This window comes from Psammomys obesus, unplaced genomic scaffold, assembly GCF_907164565.1.
Source record: "Psammomys obesus unplaced genomic scaffold, mPsaObe1.curated_primary_1811, whole genome shotgun sequence".
Taxonomy (NCBI): domain Eukaryota; kingdom Metazoa; phylum Chordata; class Mammalia; order Rodentia; family Muridae; genus Psammomys; species Psammomys obesus.
Window position 1 is genome coordinate 7,750,328 of NW_026585987.1, and position 17,117 is coordinate 7,767,444.

At 39.2% G+C, this 17,117-nt stretch overlaps 1 protein-coding gene across 1 annotated transcript in view; it reads left to right on the plus strand.

Annotated features, from left to right (window-relative positions):
• Positions 1-17,117, plus strand: part of Wdr70 (WD repeat domain 70) — a gene marked incomplete in the record, with an annotated part of 139,360 nt that overhangs the window by 82,908 nt on the left and 39,335 nt on the right. Inside the window, 3 exon segments of the mRNA XM_055601069.1 lie at positions 9,772-9,871; positions 11,581-11,665; positions 13,153-13,291. Coding sequence (XP_055457044.1) covers positions 9,772-9,871; positions 11,581-11,665; positions 13,153-13,291 — 324 coding nt within the window.

A 17,117-nucleotide genomic window follows, 5' to 3' on the forward strand; every position in this document is an offset into this window, starting at 1 on the left:
CTCTGTGTAGTGTTGGCTGTCCTGGAACTCACTCTGTGGATCAGGCTGGCCTGGAACTTACAGAGATCCGACTGCCTCTGCCTCCGTGGGTGCTGGGATTACAGGCCTGCACCACCGCACCCAGGCTGTGGTTTTCTGTGAGAAGCTTTTAACAATCAAAAGATCGTATTAAAACACTAAGAACGTAATTTAGAGTCTATTTTTCTTTAAAAGCAGATGTTAGATCTTTGTCTCGTTTCTTATGATGCCAGAACCTAAAAGGGCAAACAACTAACAATTTGCCCCAAATCAATTTCTTTTTATTTATTTATTTTTTTAAGTTTTACTTTATGTGTATGAGTATTTTACTTACATATATGTATGTGCTACATGTTTGTCTGGTTCCCACAGAAGCCAGAAGAGGGAGTTGGATCTACTGGAACTGGTGTTAACACCCATGTGGGTGCTGGGAAATGTACCTGGGTTCTCTGCAAGAGAAGCCAGTGCTCTTGACTGCTGAGCCACCTCTCCAGATTGTCAAATCAGTTTTAAGCCAGTGAAATGAGAACTCCTTTTTAGCAAGTAAATTAATGCAATGCTTAGATTAAAAATAATTTTTTAGTTCTTACAGGGACATTTTCTCTAACAAATTGTACATTTAAGAAAAGGGGGAGAATTTTAGCTTTTTAATCGAGCTACTCAATTGAACTTGAATTATGCTGATCACATCTTTGACTTTGGGGACAAAAATTGCTCATTTAACCCCTTTAACTCTGATACAGTCTCTAGAGACAAGGAAAAGGTTTGACTTTTACATTATACTTTTTCAAGCAATATTTTTTTTGTGTTTTACCCTGAAACGCTATAGTGTGTGTGTGTGTGTGTGTGTGTGTGTGTGTGTGTGTGTGTGTTTTCTCTTGTGCTCTGGCTGTAAGCCCAACTTGAGAAACCTAGTTTTGCAGGCTAATGCCATTCCAGACTTCTAAATATATATATATTTTCATCCTCCTCATCTTGGCAGTCCCTCTTTTTTTTTTCCTTATTCAACAAACTCTGTCATAATGAATCTCCACTTTTCCCCAAGCTTTGCTGGACTCTTGTCCACTCCCCTGCCTTTGTCTTTCCACTAGTTACTCTCTCCAAGGAAAAATGAGGGCAACAGATGGGACTTCTGTCTTTGTGCCTTCCTGTGGGTAACTGTTCTTGGCCTTGCTTTTGCTGCCTCTCTCTCTGTGTTCTCCAAGGAAGAGTTCTTCATCCCTCACTAACCCTTCCACTTGTGCCCTTGATCTTGCCGTTTTTGCTTCCTCTGAGATCTAATTCTGCCAGTTATTCCCTTTCCTGTGTTTTACCTTTTCATCCCAATTGCCTCCTAGAAAATATGCTCAAGTGTCAGTTTTTTATGTCTCTTAGTTGGCAAAGATACATAGGATAGAGGATACTTCTCCATCCTCTGTCCATTGCCAGGTTTCTACCTATGGCAGACTGTATTTGTTGCAGCCCCTTCATTAATCAGAAGTGACCATACCCGAGACACTGACTATAGCTTAAAGTGCTCTTGGCCTTACTTCTCCAGTGCTTAGATTAAAGCCCTCACTAGGACTACTGCTGGTGTTTCTGACTCAGTTCTCTGCTATCAGTCTTTTCTCTTTCAGTTGGCTTTTCTTTTTTTAAGGATTTATTTATTATTTTTACAGTGTTCTGCCTACATGAATGCCTGCACTCCAGAAGAGGGTACTAGATGGTTGTGAGCAACCATGTGGTTGCTGGGAATTGAACTCAAGACCCCTGGAAGAGCAGCCAGTGCTCTTAACCTTTGAGCCATCTCTCCAGTCCAAGCTTGCTTTTCTTAATCACATCAAAGCAATTTTTTTTAAATTAAATTTTTATTCACTTTGTATCTCAGCTGAAGACCCCTCCCCCTTTCCCTCCCAACTCCATCTTCCCTTCCTCACCTCCTCCCATGCTTCTCTCCCAGTCCACTGTTAGGGTGGTCTTCCTCCCCTTCCATCTGACCCTAGCTTATCAGGTCTCATCAGGACTGGCTGCAATGTCCTCCTCTGTGGCCTGGCAAGGCTGCTCCCCATCAGGAGGGGTGGTCAAAGAGCCTGCCACTAAGTTCACGTCAGAGACAGTCCCTGTTCTCCTTACTAGGGAACCTACAAAGCAGTCTTTTAAAATATTGATATGATCACATGGTTGGTCAACATTGCCCACAGAGTGAAAAGCCAAACTGTAAAAAGGCAAATAAGATTACCAGGGATTAGAGCTCTGACTTTGGATGCTACTGTGCTACTGTTGAGTCCCACCCACACTCCCAAAGAAACGTGCTGCTTCACACATCTGAATCTTTTATGTTTTCGATCTTCTATTGGGACAATATTTTCTGTACACATTTCTAGGCCTCCTCCTTAACATTTCAAAGACCATGATTAAGCATCCTTATCAGGCTGACCTGGCTTTTTCTTTCCTGCCTTCCCAAGCCATCACTGGTGTACTGCTGTGGTCAAGGTGCCCATTAAACATTGGTTTACTGTAGTCTGTGGATCTGCCGTTATTTAGTGTACAGTCTATTGTAACGTTTTTATAGCTCCTTGACAATCTGGCTGCGTGTTGTTCACGGCGTATCTTACACACAACCGTGGGTGACTTTCATCAGGTGTTATTGGTGCTCCATCTATTGGCATTTCAAAATCTAGAAATACATTTTGTATTATATGTGTTTAATATTGATGAACTAAGCTGGTTGCTTGGCTATAGTTTTCAGCAGGGAAGAAGATTTTGTTGCTAGTAAGTCAATTAGCTAATCTATCTGAATATTTAAGCCTTTTGTTTACTTTGTCATAGTATACAGTAGCAGCTCATCGATGTGTTTCTTTTCTACTCAAATTGTAATAAATTAGAGAAAATCTTTCATAGAATTTATGATCAACTTTCCCACCAGCTTTTGAGACACCCCCCGCCCCAAGCTTGCAAATCTAGAATCTTATTTAGTTTTATGCTCATGGTCTTTAGTTCTTCCTTCCCATCCATCTATCTTTGAGTCATTGTGATGACTTCCTACTTTACCAAATTCTGATTTGGTTGTTCTTTGTTAGCCTTCTTTAAAGGTTTTTATTTATTTATTTATTTTTATTTTTATTTTTTTATTTTTTGTCCACTATCCATTTTACACCTGTAGCTGATAATACTTTTCTCCAAGTCTAGAATGTAGTCCATGAGGATAAACATCACTCCCTGATGTTGTTTATGTTAAAAGGGCCAGTGTTCCCCAGACATCTGCTACACAGGCGCATAAAAGTTGTTCCAGCTATTGGCTGCCAGGAGAACACAGGGTTGTCACAAAACAGTTCACAAAACAGCTCCCCAACGTCCCCAAGAAGCAGTGACTTCATACTGCTGGAAAATCAGAATCAGGAAAGGATTGTACATTTCTGATGACTGACTTCTGGCCTGGTTCCCCACATCCCCATGGCGAGAGTAGACTACTTTCTTCAGAAGCTGGGCCATCTTTAGAAGGGCACACTTAAGCTTTGCTTGGTGTTGGTAAGGACAAAGAGATCTCTCTAGTCCCTGGCTGTTTGCTCGGTAGTGTAGCTGGGTTGTGCTGCCTTTGGAAGCATGGTCTTTTGACTGACTTTGATAAGGTTGACTCCCAGGAAACCTCAGCATCCTCCTTTCCCTGGCGCCACTGGGCCGGCCACCCGCCTTCCCTCTTCCTTCTCCTGCCCCCACTTCCCCACCACCTCACTATTTCTCACTTGAACTGATTGCCAGAGTTCACAGACAGCTGGGCAGAGAGTGGCTAAGTCGCCCAGCTGCCCGGGAAGCTTGGCGGCCAGGCTGAGGGAAGGAAGCATCGGCTCTCTTTGAAGGTCGGCTGCCAGTGAATCTCAGGCAGCTGGACTTCAAAGGGGGCACCGACGGGCTTTCCCTCCTGTCTAGGCAGGTCATTCCATGGCACTGTGCTTCCGGCATTGGCATGGTGCTTTTCAAGTTCCCCTTCAATTAAAGAGCTGACTTGGGAGCTGCGCTTCTGTTAATGTTTGTATTTGTGAGAAGAAGACAATCTAAGCTCTCATTCCAAAACTGAAGAGCTAGAGGAGAAAAGAAAATAAATACCCCTCACAGTGGGATTTCCTTATTGCTAGCCCCTCTTTTCTGTTATGTATGAAAATTTAAGTTAATTTAGAGATTTTCCATATGAACTTGAATAAACAAACACTCACCACTGCTTGCTTATGGGCCGAATTTAGAAATACCTGTGAGTGGTACTTTTATCGGTGTCTAGGAAAGGGTGTGGTGCTCATTGGGCCATACTTTACTCCTGCTGCACTTCTGTGCTTTTCACCTACCCCCTACCTCATACACACACTCTACTGCTGGTGTTTGGAGAGAGAAAGAGCCTACTAAGGGAACGATGGGTGTTGCATGAACAGCCTAAAGCTACTTTACCTGAGCTGAGTGTCAGGAGGCGCATGCCACCTGACCCAGGACAGCCAGCCCTACCTTATTATGCATCCCTTTCTCTCCTTGAAAACTGGGGATGATAGCACTTCCAGCACTGACGAGAAAATGCCAAGGGCTAATAGGTCTAATAGGTCCGAGTGCGTAGCTCACAATAAACCCCATCAGGAAATGTTAGCTGCTAGTACTGCTGTTATGATAGCTACCTCCCTTTAGCTGGGAAAGAGGGAGGGAACAAGTGGCTGTTTTTGTTGTTCTTGTTTTATTGTCCCTGTTTGAACAAGAGATAGCTACTTTCTGCCTTAAACTGATGCTATAGCATAGTGTAAAGTGATGTATTATTTAGTTTGAAGGGGGAACAGTTATTTCCTGTTATCAATCTTTTGTTACATTATGTGTCCTGGGGCTATAAGGCAACTGGATTCACTGAGAGCTTTGATTGTACTGTAGCATATATACTCAAAGAAAGAAACATGACAGCTTTCAAGAAGTAGATGTTTGACTGAATTGTGTATTTCCTGGAGTCAGAGTCAAGTGTTTGACTTTTTGCTCTGACAGCTTCTTGTCATATGTATAGACATAAGTCGTCTTGTTGGTGAAATGAGATAAACTGTGTAATTCAGAGAGGATGAAGCATGAAATTAGAAAAGGTAGTGTTGCTTTCACAAGTAGCAACATGTTCAGTAAATGTAGTTGCTGTTATTTTTATCATCGCAGTTTTTGTTATTATTGCCACCACCAGTATAACAAATTATGGTTATTACTGTATTACAAGGAAGGCTTCGTCTGGCCTAGCAATGATCTAGTAAGCAGAAGGCTTTTCCTTAAGGATTACATTTTTTTTTTTTTAAATCTGCTACTTTGGGGCCAAATATAGTTTGCCATCTCCTTTTGTGGATGCTGTTTGTGTGTTTCTGTTTTTTGATACAGATTTATATCTATTTGTTCATGTACTGTCCATGCTACTCAGCAGAAGTAAATGGTTGTGACAGGATCTGTAAAGTTCTCAAAGTCTAAAATAGTTAATATTTGCTCCTTTCCAGAAAAGTCTGCTAATCCTTGTTTCCCTCTTAAGGACCAGGGAATATTAGTTTAAATCATAGTGGTAAATGTTATCTGAAAAAAAAAAAAATAGTCCTATAGTCAAACTTTGGGGAATGTTAAAGAGGTTGATTTATTCCAGGACAATTACTTAAAAGACTCTGGTTTTAATATATTGATGTGTATTGTGAATCTTCAAGACAAGGCCATGGTATGCAAATAAACTCGAGTTTCCCAGGCTTACTTGGCTGTAGCCCTCTGATATGATGATATTACACAAAGCCTTCTCTGGGAAACCCTCCTCTTGGGCTGTCTCTGGAAGGACTTTCTTAAATCATTCCCCTCAGTGATTTAGGTGATATCCTTATTTAGAGATCTATAGAAGATTCTGGAATTCTATATTGGTTACTTCATTTTTTTTCTACCCCAAATTTCATTTGCTTAAAATCAGGACAGTTAAACATGCCAGATATTTAAATAATCTAATCAGACATTATCCCCAACTTAAATGAATCTATATGATGTCTCAAGATTATAAGCCAGAGTTTCAAAGCCCACAAAAAGACAAGCTGTTTCACTTCATGCTTTCTTGAAAATTTAAAAGTACAAATCTTTTGTGGGGCTTGTTTCCCCACCCCCCAAACCACATTTCTAAAACATAAATCTAGAGTACCTAACTGGTACACCAGCTGATCTCAGCTAGGGTTTATAAGAGGGGAGATTAATGTGAAGGTAACTTTTGCCCTAGCCATAAGGGGTTTGTTTTATAGACTAAAGTAAACACCTTGAATTTCAAGTTGCAAGCACACAGGGAGCCAAAAGATTCCAGAGCACTGGCGTCATATTCTGCCTGTGACTCACATATCTCAGTGGCTGAGCTTTCTCCCGCAGCTGCGGTTTCCAGCTGGCCACCAGATAGAGCCCTAGGTAGTCATGCACTGCAGTCACCTGGTCTGAGATGACCGAACAGGCATAGAATTGCAACATAGTCTGGTTGTGAAGGAAGGCTGGACTGTCCCTTTGCCAAACACAGATGAAAAACAAATGCTAGATCATAGCTGTTTTCTGTGGGGTCACATTGGTTATAGCAGTGAACCTGGAATAAGAATCAGAACCCCACTGGTAAGGGCAGTCCTACTCATAAATGCATTCTTTTTCTCTATCATGTCTGAGTTCTTCATCAGTGGCTCAAGGTCAGTACTCAGGCATTTTATAGCCTACCGTACCGGATGCAATGATGGACTAATAACTGTAATAAAAGAAGAGTGGTTATACATGTTTTCTTCTTTTCCAGCTGGTTCATCTTTTCAAGAAAATCTCGTGTCTTTTTTCCTGAATGTACAAAGGGTTCTCAGTAAATGTTATTGCATTGTAATTGTGGATCCTAAATTTTTCATTATGGGGAATGATAAATGGACTGTTAGGTCTCGTGTGTGTGTGTGTGTGTGTGTGTGTGTGTGTGTGTGTGTGTGTGTTATGTACATAAATGTGTGCACTTGGGCATGCCTAGAGGCCAGAGGAGGGCATCCAGTAAACTTCAGGGGTCCTTCTGTCTCTGCCTCCTCTGTCATTGGTTACAATTACTTGGACAGCACTTGGCATTTATCTGGGTGCTGGAATCCAAAGTTCTGTCCCCATGCTTCAACACCAAACACTTTGAACCCCTGTGTCATCTCTGCTGTCTTTTATCTTTAAATTATTTTTTTAAAAGAAATGAAAGAAAAAGAGAGTCATTAATGGGAAGAGGGAAGGTTTGGTCTCCAGTTTTCATTCTCTACTTGATTGGATTAAGAAATCAATTAGGCAGGCCCATTACTTTGGGGTATGTCTCAGAGGGAGGGCCTTTCCATGTAGGAGTAACTGAGAGACAGAGAGTAAATGTGAGCACAAGGCTGAGAGAAATGGTTAAAAGGGTAGAGTCAGCTGAGCACTGTCATTGCTCGTATTCTAACCCTCCCAGATTAGTTAGCAAGTTCTTAGTGCCACATCTGTGAGGTACGCCTGCTGCCTCGGGCTTCCCTTGCGATGTCGGGCTGTCATCTCAAGGTAAGAGTCAAGTTAAATTCTTTCTTGCCTAAGTTGCTTCTTGTTAGACATTGGTCACAGCAATAGGTAACTAAAACAAAAGGGAACTAGATAGGAAACACATCATGGTATTGAACATAGTGTTATCTTTATTTGAGGAACTCAGAAACTTGGACAACTGTCAAGTTACTATGGAGAATATTGTTTCCATGCTCAAAAGTTCACGTAATCAAAATTTTTTTTTTGTTCTATGAGTGTAAGCACCATGGAGTGTGATAACATACTGTATTCCAAGAATCTCATTGGGGTTCCCAGAATTCATGTGTATGCTTGGGAAAGAAACAATTGGGCCCTGACCCAGTTGAAAGAGAAGGTCAGAAATATGGGGCAGGGTTTATCTAGTACCATAAAAAAAAGCACTGTAAGGCCAATCCCTCCAAATCTTCAGATACACTCACTCCAGACAGTCTGTTCTCTCAGTTTTTAAATCATCCATGTTGAATTGTGTTAATTTGAATGTATAAAGGAAATGGCTATACTTCACTGGAAACAAACTATAACTTCTGGAGACATTGGTTATCTGAAGCTAATCATGGACAAAAGTAACAAATATTGCTAGAGTGAATTCTTAACTCTCATAGGTAGGTACAAAACAGGCAAAAGGAGGGTGTCGCAGTTAAAGTGTGAGACATGGTGAAGAGTAGCTAACTTGAACTGAAGGGAGAAGGGACTAGTTTATCATGAATTGTTTGGCAAAATATTGAATCCTGATAAAATTATGTGGCATCATACAATACTTCTTGTCTGGGCCAGCATGGCTGGTTTCTGCTGGGTTGTGTAGTTGACTGTAGTAACCTGTAGTTAACTGGAGGTTAAATCAGAGCTAGATCATTTGGGATAGCTCACTATTCTTGACCCCTTACCTACATGTCCCATGATGTTAAGCAGTGGTTCTCAACCTTCTAATGCTGCAACCCTTTAATACTTCATAACTTCATGTTGTGGTGACTCCCAACCATAAAATTATTTTTGTTGCTACTTCATAACTGTAATTTTGCTACTGTTATGAATCATAACATAAATATCTGATATGCAAGATACTTGATATGCAGGCCCTGTGAAAGGGTCATTTAGCCACTGTGTTCAGGGGAGAGCTGAGCATGTCTCTGATCATCTAAGAAAGTAATGCATGTTTATTTCCCATTGACTGGGTTCCAAAGGCAGTAAGGCAGTACATGCATGTCTTTATGACCTCTTGTCTTGCTTCCTAATGCCTGTGTGCATGAGGGCTCCCTGGAAAGCAGATGCCAGGGAAGGGTTAGACAGTTAAGAAATCTATTGCCAAAATGCCAATGGAGGAAAAGTGGGAAGAGAGCCAAACGAGACAGATAATCTGACTCTTACTCTCAGAATCTACATGTAGGTGGCATAATTGCATCTCATCATCTTTTTGAGACATAGCACTCACTTAAGCTTGAACTTGTTTTGATATTCAATCAGGATCTCACTCTACTAGCCTGGAATTCACTATTCAGGCTGGCCTTGAGATCATGGTGATTCTCCTGTTTCAGCCTCCCAAATACGAAGGATACAGATAAGTCATCATGTCTGGCTGAGAGCTGTCACACAGACCAAGAGACAGACACTGAGCTCTAGAAGCTACTGGATGGAAACTCACTCATCATTGATGCCACAATGATTGAGAGTTCAGAAATTATATGTTTAAGACTCTGTCAAAGACATTGTGGATACAGTACTCAGTACATGCTAAGCATTATGCAAGCGTTACTGTTGTCACCATTGCTACCATCACCACCATCCACAACAAAAAGCGCATTAGCTAGTCCAAGGGCCACAGCTGTGTGCACCATGTCTGCATATATTAAGAATAAAATGAGCATTTTATATTAAGTGAGTAATATGTTCATTTGATATATAACATTATCTCTCAGATAAATGTGGGGAACGATCCCAATAGCTTCAAGGCATAATACAAAAATAGTTGTTATTTTATATTACTTGGGCCTTGCTAAAAAAAAAATGCTTCCTCTTAGGACTTATCTCTTCTTTGTTAAGGCAGTAAAATTTGTTAAAGCCTTTTAGTTTATTTAAAGGAACAAAACTATAATTGGGTGAAATTAGTACTTCACCTAAGCTGTATATAATTTTCTGAATGATAAAATGAAATGTTCTTTGCACAAAGTTAGTCTTATCTGGATATAAAAGAGATGGTACTGCTTTGCTTGTGTCTCCTCACAGGTCCATCCTAAATTCCACTATAAACAGGCTCACGCTCCCGGCACAGACACTTCTTGTGTAGCTTTCTCCTATGATGGTAATGTCCTTGCCTCTCGTGGAGGTAGGTAAACAGCTCTTTTTGATTGTGTTTCTATACATAAGAAGACGATTTTAAACTCTTAACAAATGTCATACTTCATGTGCCAGAGCTTACTAATGTTAGCTGTGCTTTTATTAATGGACCTTTGCTAATGTGATTGTTTTATTATTATTAAAATGTGCTTTCAACTTGGCGACACTGTATCAAAAGTTACTAATTGGAATTGCAAGAAGGTTCAGCAATGAAAGTGCTTGCTGCTAAGCCTAGTGACCTAAGATCGTTCAGTTCCTAGAACTCACATGGCGGAAGGAGAAAACAACTCCACAGAGTTGTCCTTTGACTTCCACACGCAAGCTTTAGCATGCTCTTGTATATACATGCAATATACAAATACATATACATATGTAAATAAAAATGTAAGATATTACCAACCAAAACTTCTAATTTTTTTCTTTAGATTTTTATTTTAGCATCAAATTTTATAGGAATTTGGTCTTCATGGATGGCTTTTGCTTCTGCCTTTGGAATTTTGTAAATGATCATCTACATTCTTTTATTTTCTGTGTATACGTGCTAGTCAAGCACTCTACCACTGAGCCAACTCTATAAAACTTTGGTCTTTACAAGTATCTCAGGTGTGAACACAATAGGCTGGCCTCAAACTTTTGATTGCTCTATCCTCCAGATGCTGGTTGCTATACCAATGTATATCAACATGCCTAGCTGTATTCCTTTCTTTGTTCTCTCCTACTTTATCATCCCATGCCTGGTATCTAATCCTGTGTTTGTTGACCGTTGGTGTGCAGCGCTCTTCTGAGCTCAAACGCCAACACAGTTTAGTTTTGCAGGCAGAGGTTCTAGTATCTAACTACTATATTTTATTTTATATGATTGTATTATAAGCATATATATACTTATATGGTTTTCGTGCTTGTTGTTCCTGGTTTGTTTGCTGCATCCATCTCACATGGGTAAGACAGTGGGTTAATAGAGCCCTAATGGCTGAGGCCAGTCTTAGACTGTGGGTGCTGGGAACAAAGGATAGCAAAGACATTACTAATATGAGCTTGGCTTTTGTTCTGGTCAGAAGATTGTGAGTAGCTCCATGGAAATATAAAAACAGTATTCTTAAAAGACTATCCATCACTCTTTAAGTAGCTTGGAAATGTAGTACTTTCCCAGCAAAATGAAGAATAATAGCCACAGGTAGAATTTCTCTAGGGGGCGAGGAATAACATAGCCTTCATCATTAGTGTTGACGGAGCATACTACACACATTCTAATGGGAAAATTAATCTGTTGTGAACTGAACTATTTTCAGTCCTTATGGTTCTGAAATTAAGGCCTCCCAAGAAAGCAGGTTATACTCAGCATACCACAGGGAGCTACCATCTGCTCTAATATGAAGCTTCAGTGTAGGTTCTCCAGGGCTGCCGACAGATGTTAATCAATCTGGAAAGTAATTACTAGGAGGATAACTTACTATCATACAATTTTGTACTATTTTTGCAACTGTTACTGCCTTTTCAAACTCCCTAAACAATTACAAAATGGAAAAATGCTTAGGTTCACTTGGTTTCCCCTTCTTCCTCTCCCCATATCCATTTTTCTTTACTTCTTCCCAACCTTTCTTCTTTATAGTTAACATATGTTTAGCAAACTTTAAGCTGGCATGAGTTCTTCTGTGCAAAATTCACTTGTCTTTTCCCCCTCCTTCATTCCTCAATTAGGTGATGACACATTAAAATTATGGGATGTCCGACAATTTAATAAGCCATTATTTTCAGCCTCAGACCTTCCCACCTTGTTTCCAATGTAAGTTGTTTTAACTTTAAAAAATTTTTTTTAAATGTATGTGTGAATGTTTTATGTTTTATGTTTTTGTTTTGTTTTATGTTTTATGCCTGTGTACCACATGTATACTGGTACCTGAGAAGACCAGAAGAAGGCATTAGATCCCCTGTGACTGGAGTTAGAGATGGTTGTGAGCCACCATTGAGTCTGAGAATTAGACTTGCATCCTCTAAAAGAGTAGCTGATGCTTTTAAACACTAAGCCATCTCTCCAGCCCAACAAGTAGCATGTTTTGTTATTTGGGTAACATAGGAGAATGGAAAAGAAATTTCTTTAATGTTAATTTGCATCAAGTGTTTTAAATCTCCTAGGAAAGGGACTTGAGAAGTGTATATATATATATATATATATATATATATATATATATATATATACACACACATATATATATACATATATTTTAATTTTGCACATTTGTTTTAGATCAGTGATGTCTATTTGTTCATGATTTCATGTATGTATTTGTTATGCATACAGAGAGATTTTTTGTTTTGTTTTGTTATTCATACTGTCTTGTTTGGAATGGCCAAATACTGTTATCTGCAGTCTACTAAGTCTGGCAACTTAAGCTTTCAAAGATTATTCTGAAGCATCTGAGGTGGGATTTAATCTCTTAGTCCTATAATTGGTGCCTAGGAAACAGTTTCTATTTTGGAAGAAGTGAAACTTTACATCTGTGTTAAATAATGTCCAACAGGGAGAATATAAAGGTAATAGAAGTATCAAGTGAGAGAAACTATGTGGAGTGGGGTGGCAGCTCTAACAGCCACACCTGTGGTGTTACCTGTTCATAACAAATGCACCAACTAACAGCGATTTAGAATATATAAAAGAGGTTTTTGAGCCATTACACCTGCTCAAACAATGGCTACTACAGAACTTCTTTGAATAGTATATAGATTATTCACAATTAAGAGACCGTGGCTCTGATACTGAAACTGTGGAGTCAAAGGCAACAGCTTGTTTCCAGCAGTTTTCTTCTGTCACAGTGCTTGACTTGATGTGACTAGAATTTGGAGGTTATAGTGGTGATGTGGGCAATACAAGTACTTGTGAAAAGTGCTTAACTTTTATCATAGCTCTATCAGAGATGTAACGAATGTTTCCCACACTCTTTTTACATTAAAACGTCATAATGTGGAAATTAATGTCAAAGATTCTGCAGTCAGACTTCCTGCAATTAAGTTCCAGAAGTGTCACATTTTGTGTGACACTGGACAAGGCTTGTTTAACCTCTCTGTCTTAGCTTCCTTATTAGCACAATAAGGAGAACATCTATCTCATAACAGTACTGTGATGATTAAGCAAATTATTTAAAATGCCTCATGTGTAAGACCTTTTAGGCTTTAGCTCTTTTATGGGGATGTTTGTGTTTTTAATTCATTCATTATTGATGCACTATTGTTTTGGAGCCAAGAGTTTATACTTATCAACTCTTTTGTGTGTAGGACCGACTGCTGTTTCAGTCCTGATGACAAACTCATAGTCACTGGCACCTCTGTTCAAAGGGGATGTGGCAATGGCAAACTTGTCTTCTTTGAGCGCAGGACTTTCCAAAGGGTGTATGAAATCGACATCACAGACGCGGTACGTATCTTCTTTTTCTTTCTCATCTTGAGAATGAAATGAAGTTTGCATTCGTAGTTTTTGTTTTGTTCTCAATAGGACACAAACTCTGGCCTGTACAGTATAGTGGTAGGTTTTTTTGTTTGTTTGTTTGTTTTGTTTTGTTTTCTGATTTTTTGGGACATTACAGATTGGCTGATCTATAATTGGTTGATCCCTTCCCTCAACCCAACAGTTTTGATAGGCTCAGATCTTAGTCAAGAGATCAGCTGTGCCAGTTTTGTTTTTCTCCTGGAACCAACTAAGGAAGGATGAGACTGGTGGTCATGCAGTACAGAAAGGAGTGCCCGACAGCGTGTGTTCCTGAGCAGCTGTGAAAGGTTGTGCCCTCAACAAGGGAGGTTATCATGGCTTCCTAAATCTTTAAAACTTTGAGAGGATCCTGCATGTGAAGGCCGGAGCAGTAAGGGAAGGCTTACCATCCATTGGACTTAATAGCTTTTAGTATTTGGAAGTTTAAAATATTTATATTTAACTCTGATATACTTTTTAAAAAGACCCAGAACCTCCAGTATTACCATTCATTCATTTGTGCATTCATTTACTAATGTATATCTTGAGACTGGAGCCATGTGGAATGTAATAGTGATAAAGGTTCCAAAAAGAAAATTTGAGTTTTTCAAAGTTATATTTTATTATTTAGATGGCAAAGCAACTCATTGTAATTTTCTGAGTGTGAAACAGGGCAATTAATGTCTGTGTCACTTTTCTTTGCCTCAAATCCTTAGTAATAGCTCGTCTCACAGTGCTCTTCTGTCACTTCTCCAGTTGTTTCAGTGCTTTGTAAACAGTTGAGACATTTTATACACTTAAGTGATTCAGACAGTCGAACAACTGTGTTTAAATCACCAGCACAAAGCTCTTGTCTCTAATGTCTAGTGTTACCATAGAGTCGTAATGTGTGGGTCTCAAGTTTGAAGCCGTGCTAGCCTTTGAAAAGCACAAGTGTAAAGTAGCAAAAGGACAGATTCTGGATGTGCACTCTGGTTTTGTGGACTCTAATATCAGGGCATAATTTGAAACTCAGTTTGTACAGTTTTAGGGGTGCATCTGAGAGCCAGTCAAAGAAAAATAACTGATTCTATCATCTTTAATTGCAAAAAAGTTAATTTTCAGTACTCAATGTATGAAATTCTAAAAAAAAAAGTAAAATTATTATATTTGGTTATTTCTGAAGTAAGCTTTACCTTTAAATGACATTACATTTTTAGTATTAATCTTGGTGTGATGTTTTTTAATTATAAGTTGAAATATAAACAAGTTAAGGAAATGTGGGTAGGATTGCACATTAGATGGGTTGGGCTTTAATTGCTTGTTGGAAGAACACAGTCTCACAGTGTTCCCTCTGCTGCCTTGTCTCCCTGTAGCGCTCTTGTCACCTCATGCTACAAATTCATTGGTTCTTCCTGTCTTTGACCAGGTCATAAATCACATGGGGATAGAAACATTGTTTTCTTCACTGTGGAATCCTCAGGGTCCAGTGCTTATATAACCTTTGAAAAGTACCATAATGCATAGTGAAAAACAAAGTTACTACCTTTGAAGGGAGAAACAGGACAAAAGCATGTTAGAGAGATTGAATTGAACAAGAATACCACCATAAATAAGTGATTTCATTTTGTGGCTATTTTTTTTTTAAACAAGGAATAACACATTCACACCTGACTATAAGAGTTGTTTACTCTGCTTGAAATGAAAGGGTTAGATTTATGATTGAGCATTTGTATATGACATGAGTTTTTTTCATAATTTATTTAATTGTATTTTATCTGCACTGGTGTCAGATCTTCTGGAACTGGAGTTTCAGACAGTTGTGAGCCACTATGTGGTGCTGGTAATTGAATCCCAGTTTTTTTGGAAGATTCTCTGAGATAATTATCTTAGAGCTGTGGGTGTAGCTCAGCTAGTAGTGTGTCTGTACAGACCCGTGAATCCTTGAATGTGGTACCTACAACTGAATGGTATAAACTGGATATGGTAGTGTATGCCTGTGATCTCAGCACCCAGTTTTGTAGTAAAGGCAGGAAGATCAGGAGTTTAAGGACATCCTTAACTCTACATGGAGTTTAAGGCCTGTCTGGGCTACATGAAAACTCTGCTGCCAAAACAAATTTATCTACTTACCTAAATCTGTTTTTTTAGGAAAGACACGGAGCATGGTTGTTGATATAAAAATTTAAGTTTTCTTTCTTCATATTTGGGGTATATAGGTTCTTACTACTGATGAGCAAATGAAATAAGCACATAAGAACATGCACTTTTAGGAGAATCATTTATAACTCATAGTTGAAATGTCAGTTACTGATGGATTTGATAGCCAAAGACATAGAAGATTGAAAAGATTACCCTAAAGTAATAGCTTATAAGAGGACTGAGCAAACCAAGAGATACTAACAAAGGAAAAGGTCCATTAAGTAAAGTATATGTTATGATGAGTCATCTTGGAAAAGCTAAGACACAGTTTTTCAGGTCTGTTTGAATAGACGGATGGAGAAAGACATTGAGACAGGGCAAAACCACACAGCCTGGCCTTTTTAAATCATTGATTGAATGGTGGTGGTGGTGGTGAGGGGGTTGTTGTTAACATCAAGCAGCCTAGTTGTCTGTTTATATAGTAGAATGTTAGGCTAAAGGGGCTTTAAACTGCCCTTTTGACCTGTTGCTTCAAGTTTTGCCTTCTTGGAATGTAAGGAAATAAACACACCCCTTGGAAAAGATAAAGAGTGGACACTTTGCTAGAAAAGCCAAACAGGGGTGGGGGACCACTTCTTTTATTGAATGGTGTTTTTGTCATTAAAAACCCCAACAGTCACTATTCCTTTAGTAATTCCACGATTCAGTATGAGGAGCTTCTTGTTAAGTTTGGCTTTGCATAAACATCTGATGTTCTTAGCACTAAGTGTTGGTACCAGAAGCAAGTGCACTGGCAGTGACTCGTTACATCCACCCTAGATGTGTGACGCATAACTGGCTTCCCTTCTAGCATCCTCTCCTAAAACAGAAAAAAACTCTTTAGTGATAGTCTGGGACAGGAAGTTCAACATAAAATGTGGACCTAAATATTTACAACCAAGAGCTGTTGATCTGTGCAGTTAAAATCTTATGGACTAAAGTACGGTCTATAATCTTTGTCCAAAAATAGCCTTTTAAAATATAGCAGGTGCAGGCCAGATAGATGGCTCAGTGGATAAGAACACTTGTTATACAACCTGGTGGCCTGTGTTTAATTCCTGAAGCTCACATAAAGGTGGAAGGAGAGATGGAATCCACAGGTTGTTATGTGACCTCTGAGAGCACTTCAACCTGCGTACATATCCACACCTATAATGATAAAATGTAGTAAGTGTGTTTTGTGTGAAGATTTTTTTAAGTCTTATTTTACCTCTACTCTCTGCATTGTCACAGTTTGAATATTTTTCTTTCTGTACTTAGTGTAGACTCACGATAGAGTGTCTTAGCTCCTTCAGTAGGAGGTAGCAGATGTTTAGCTTTTACTGCTCTCATTACTAAGCAGTGTTGGCACACACTTTACAATGCAGGTGCAGTTAATTTTGGATGCTTCCTTTTGTAGTTCAATTGTGTGTCCTCCCCCACTCTTTATCCCCGTATGCAGCAGATACACACACAAAACTCACTTCCTGTTTAATTCTTTTTGACATTACTAGTATGCTTGGCTTACTTCTAAGATGTATTCCAGAATATAACTTAGAACTTGAACTGTTGTTACTGGTTTTTGATAGAGGCACTCCTGTGTTAGCCCAGTCCAGGTTGGTACTTGCCATGCAGT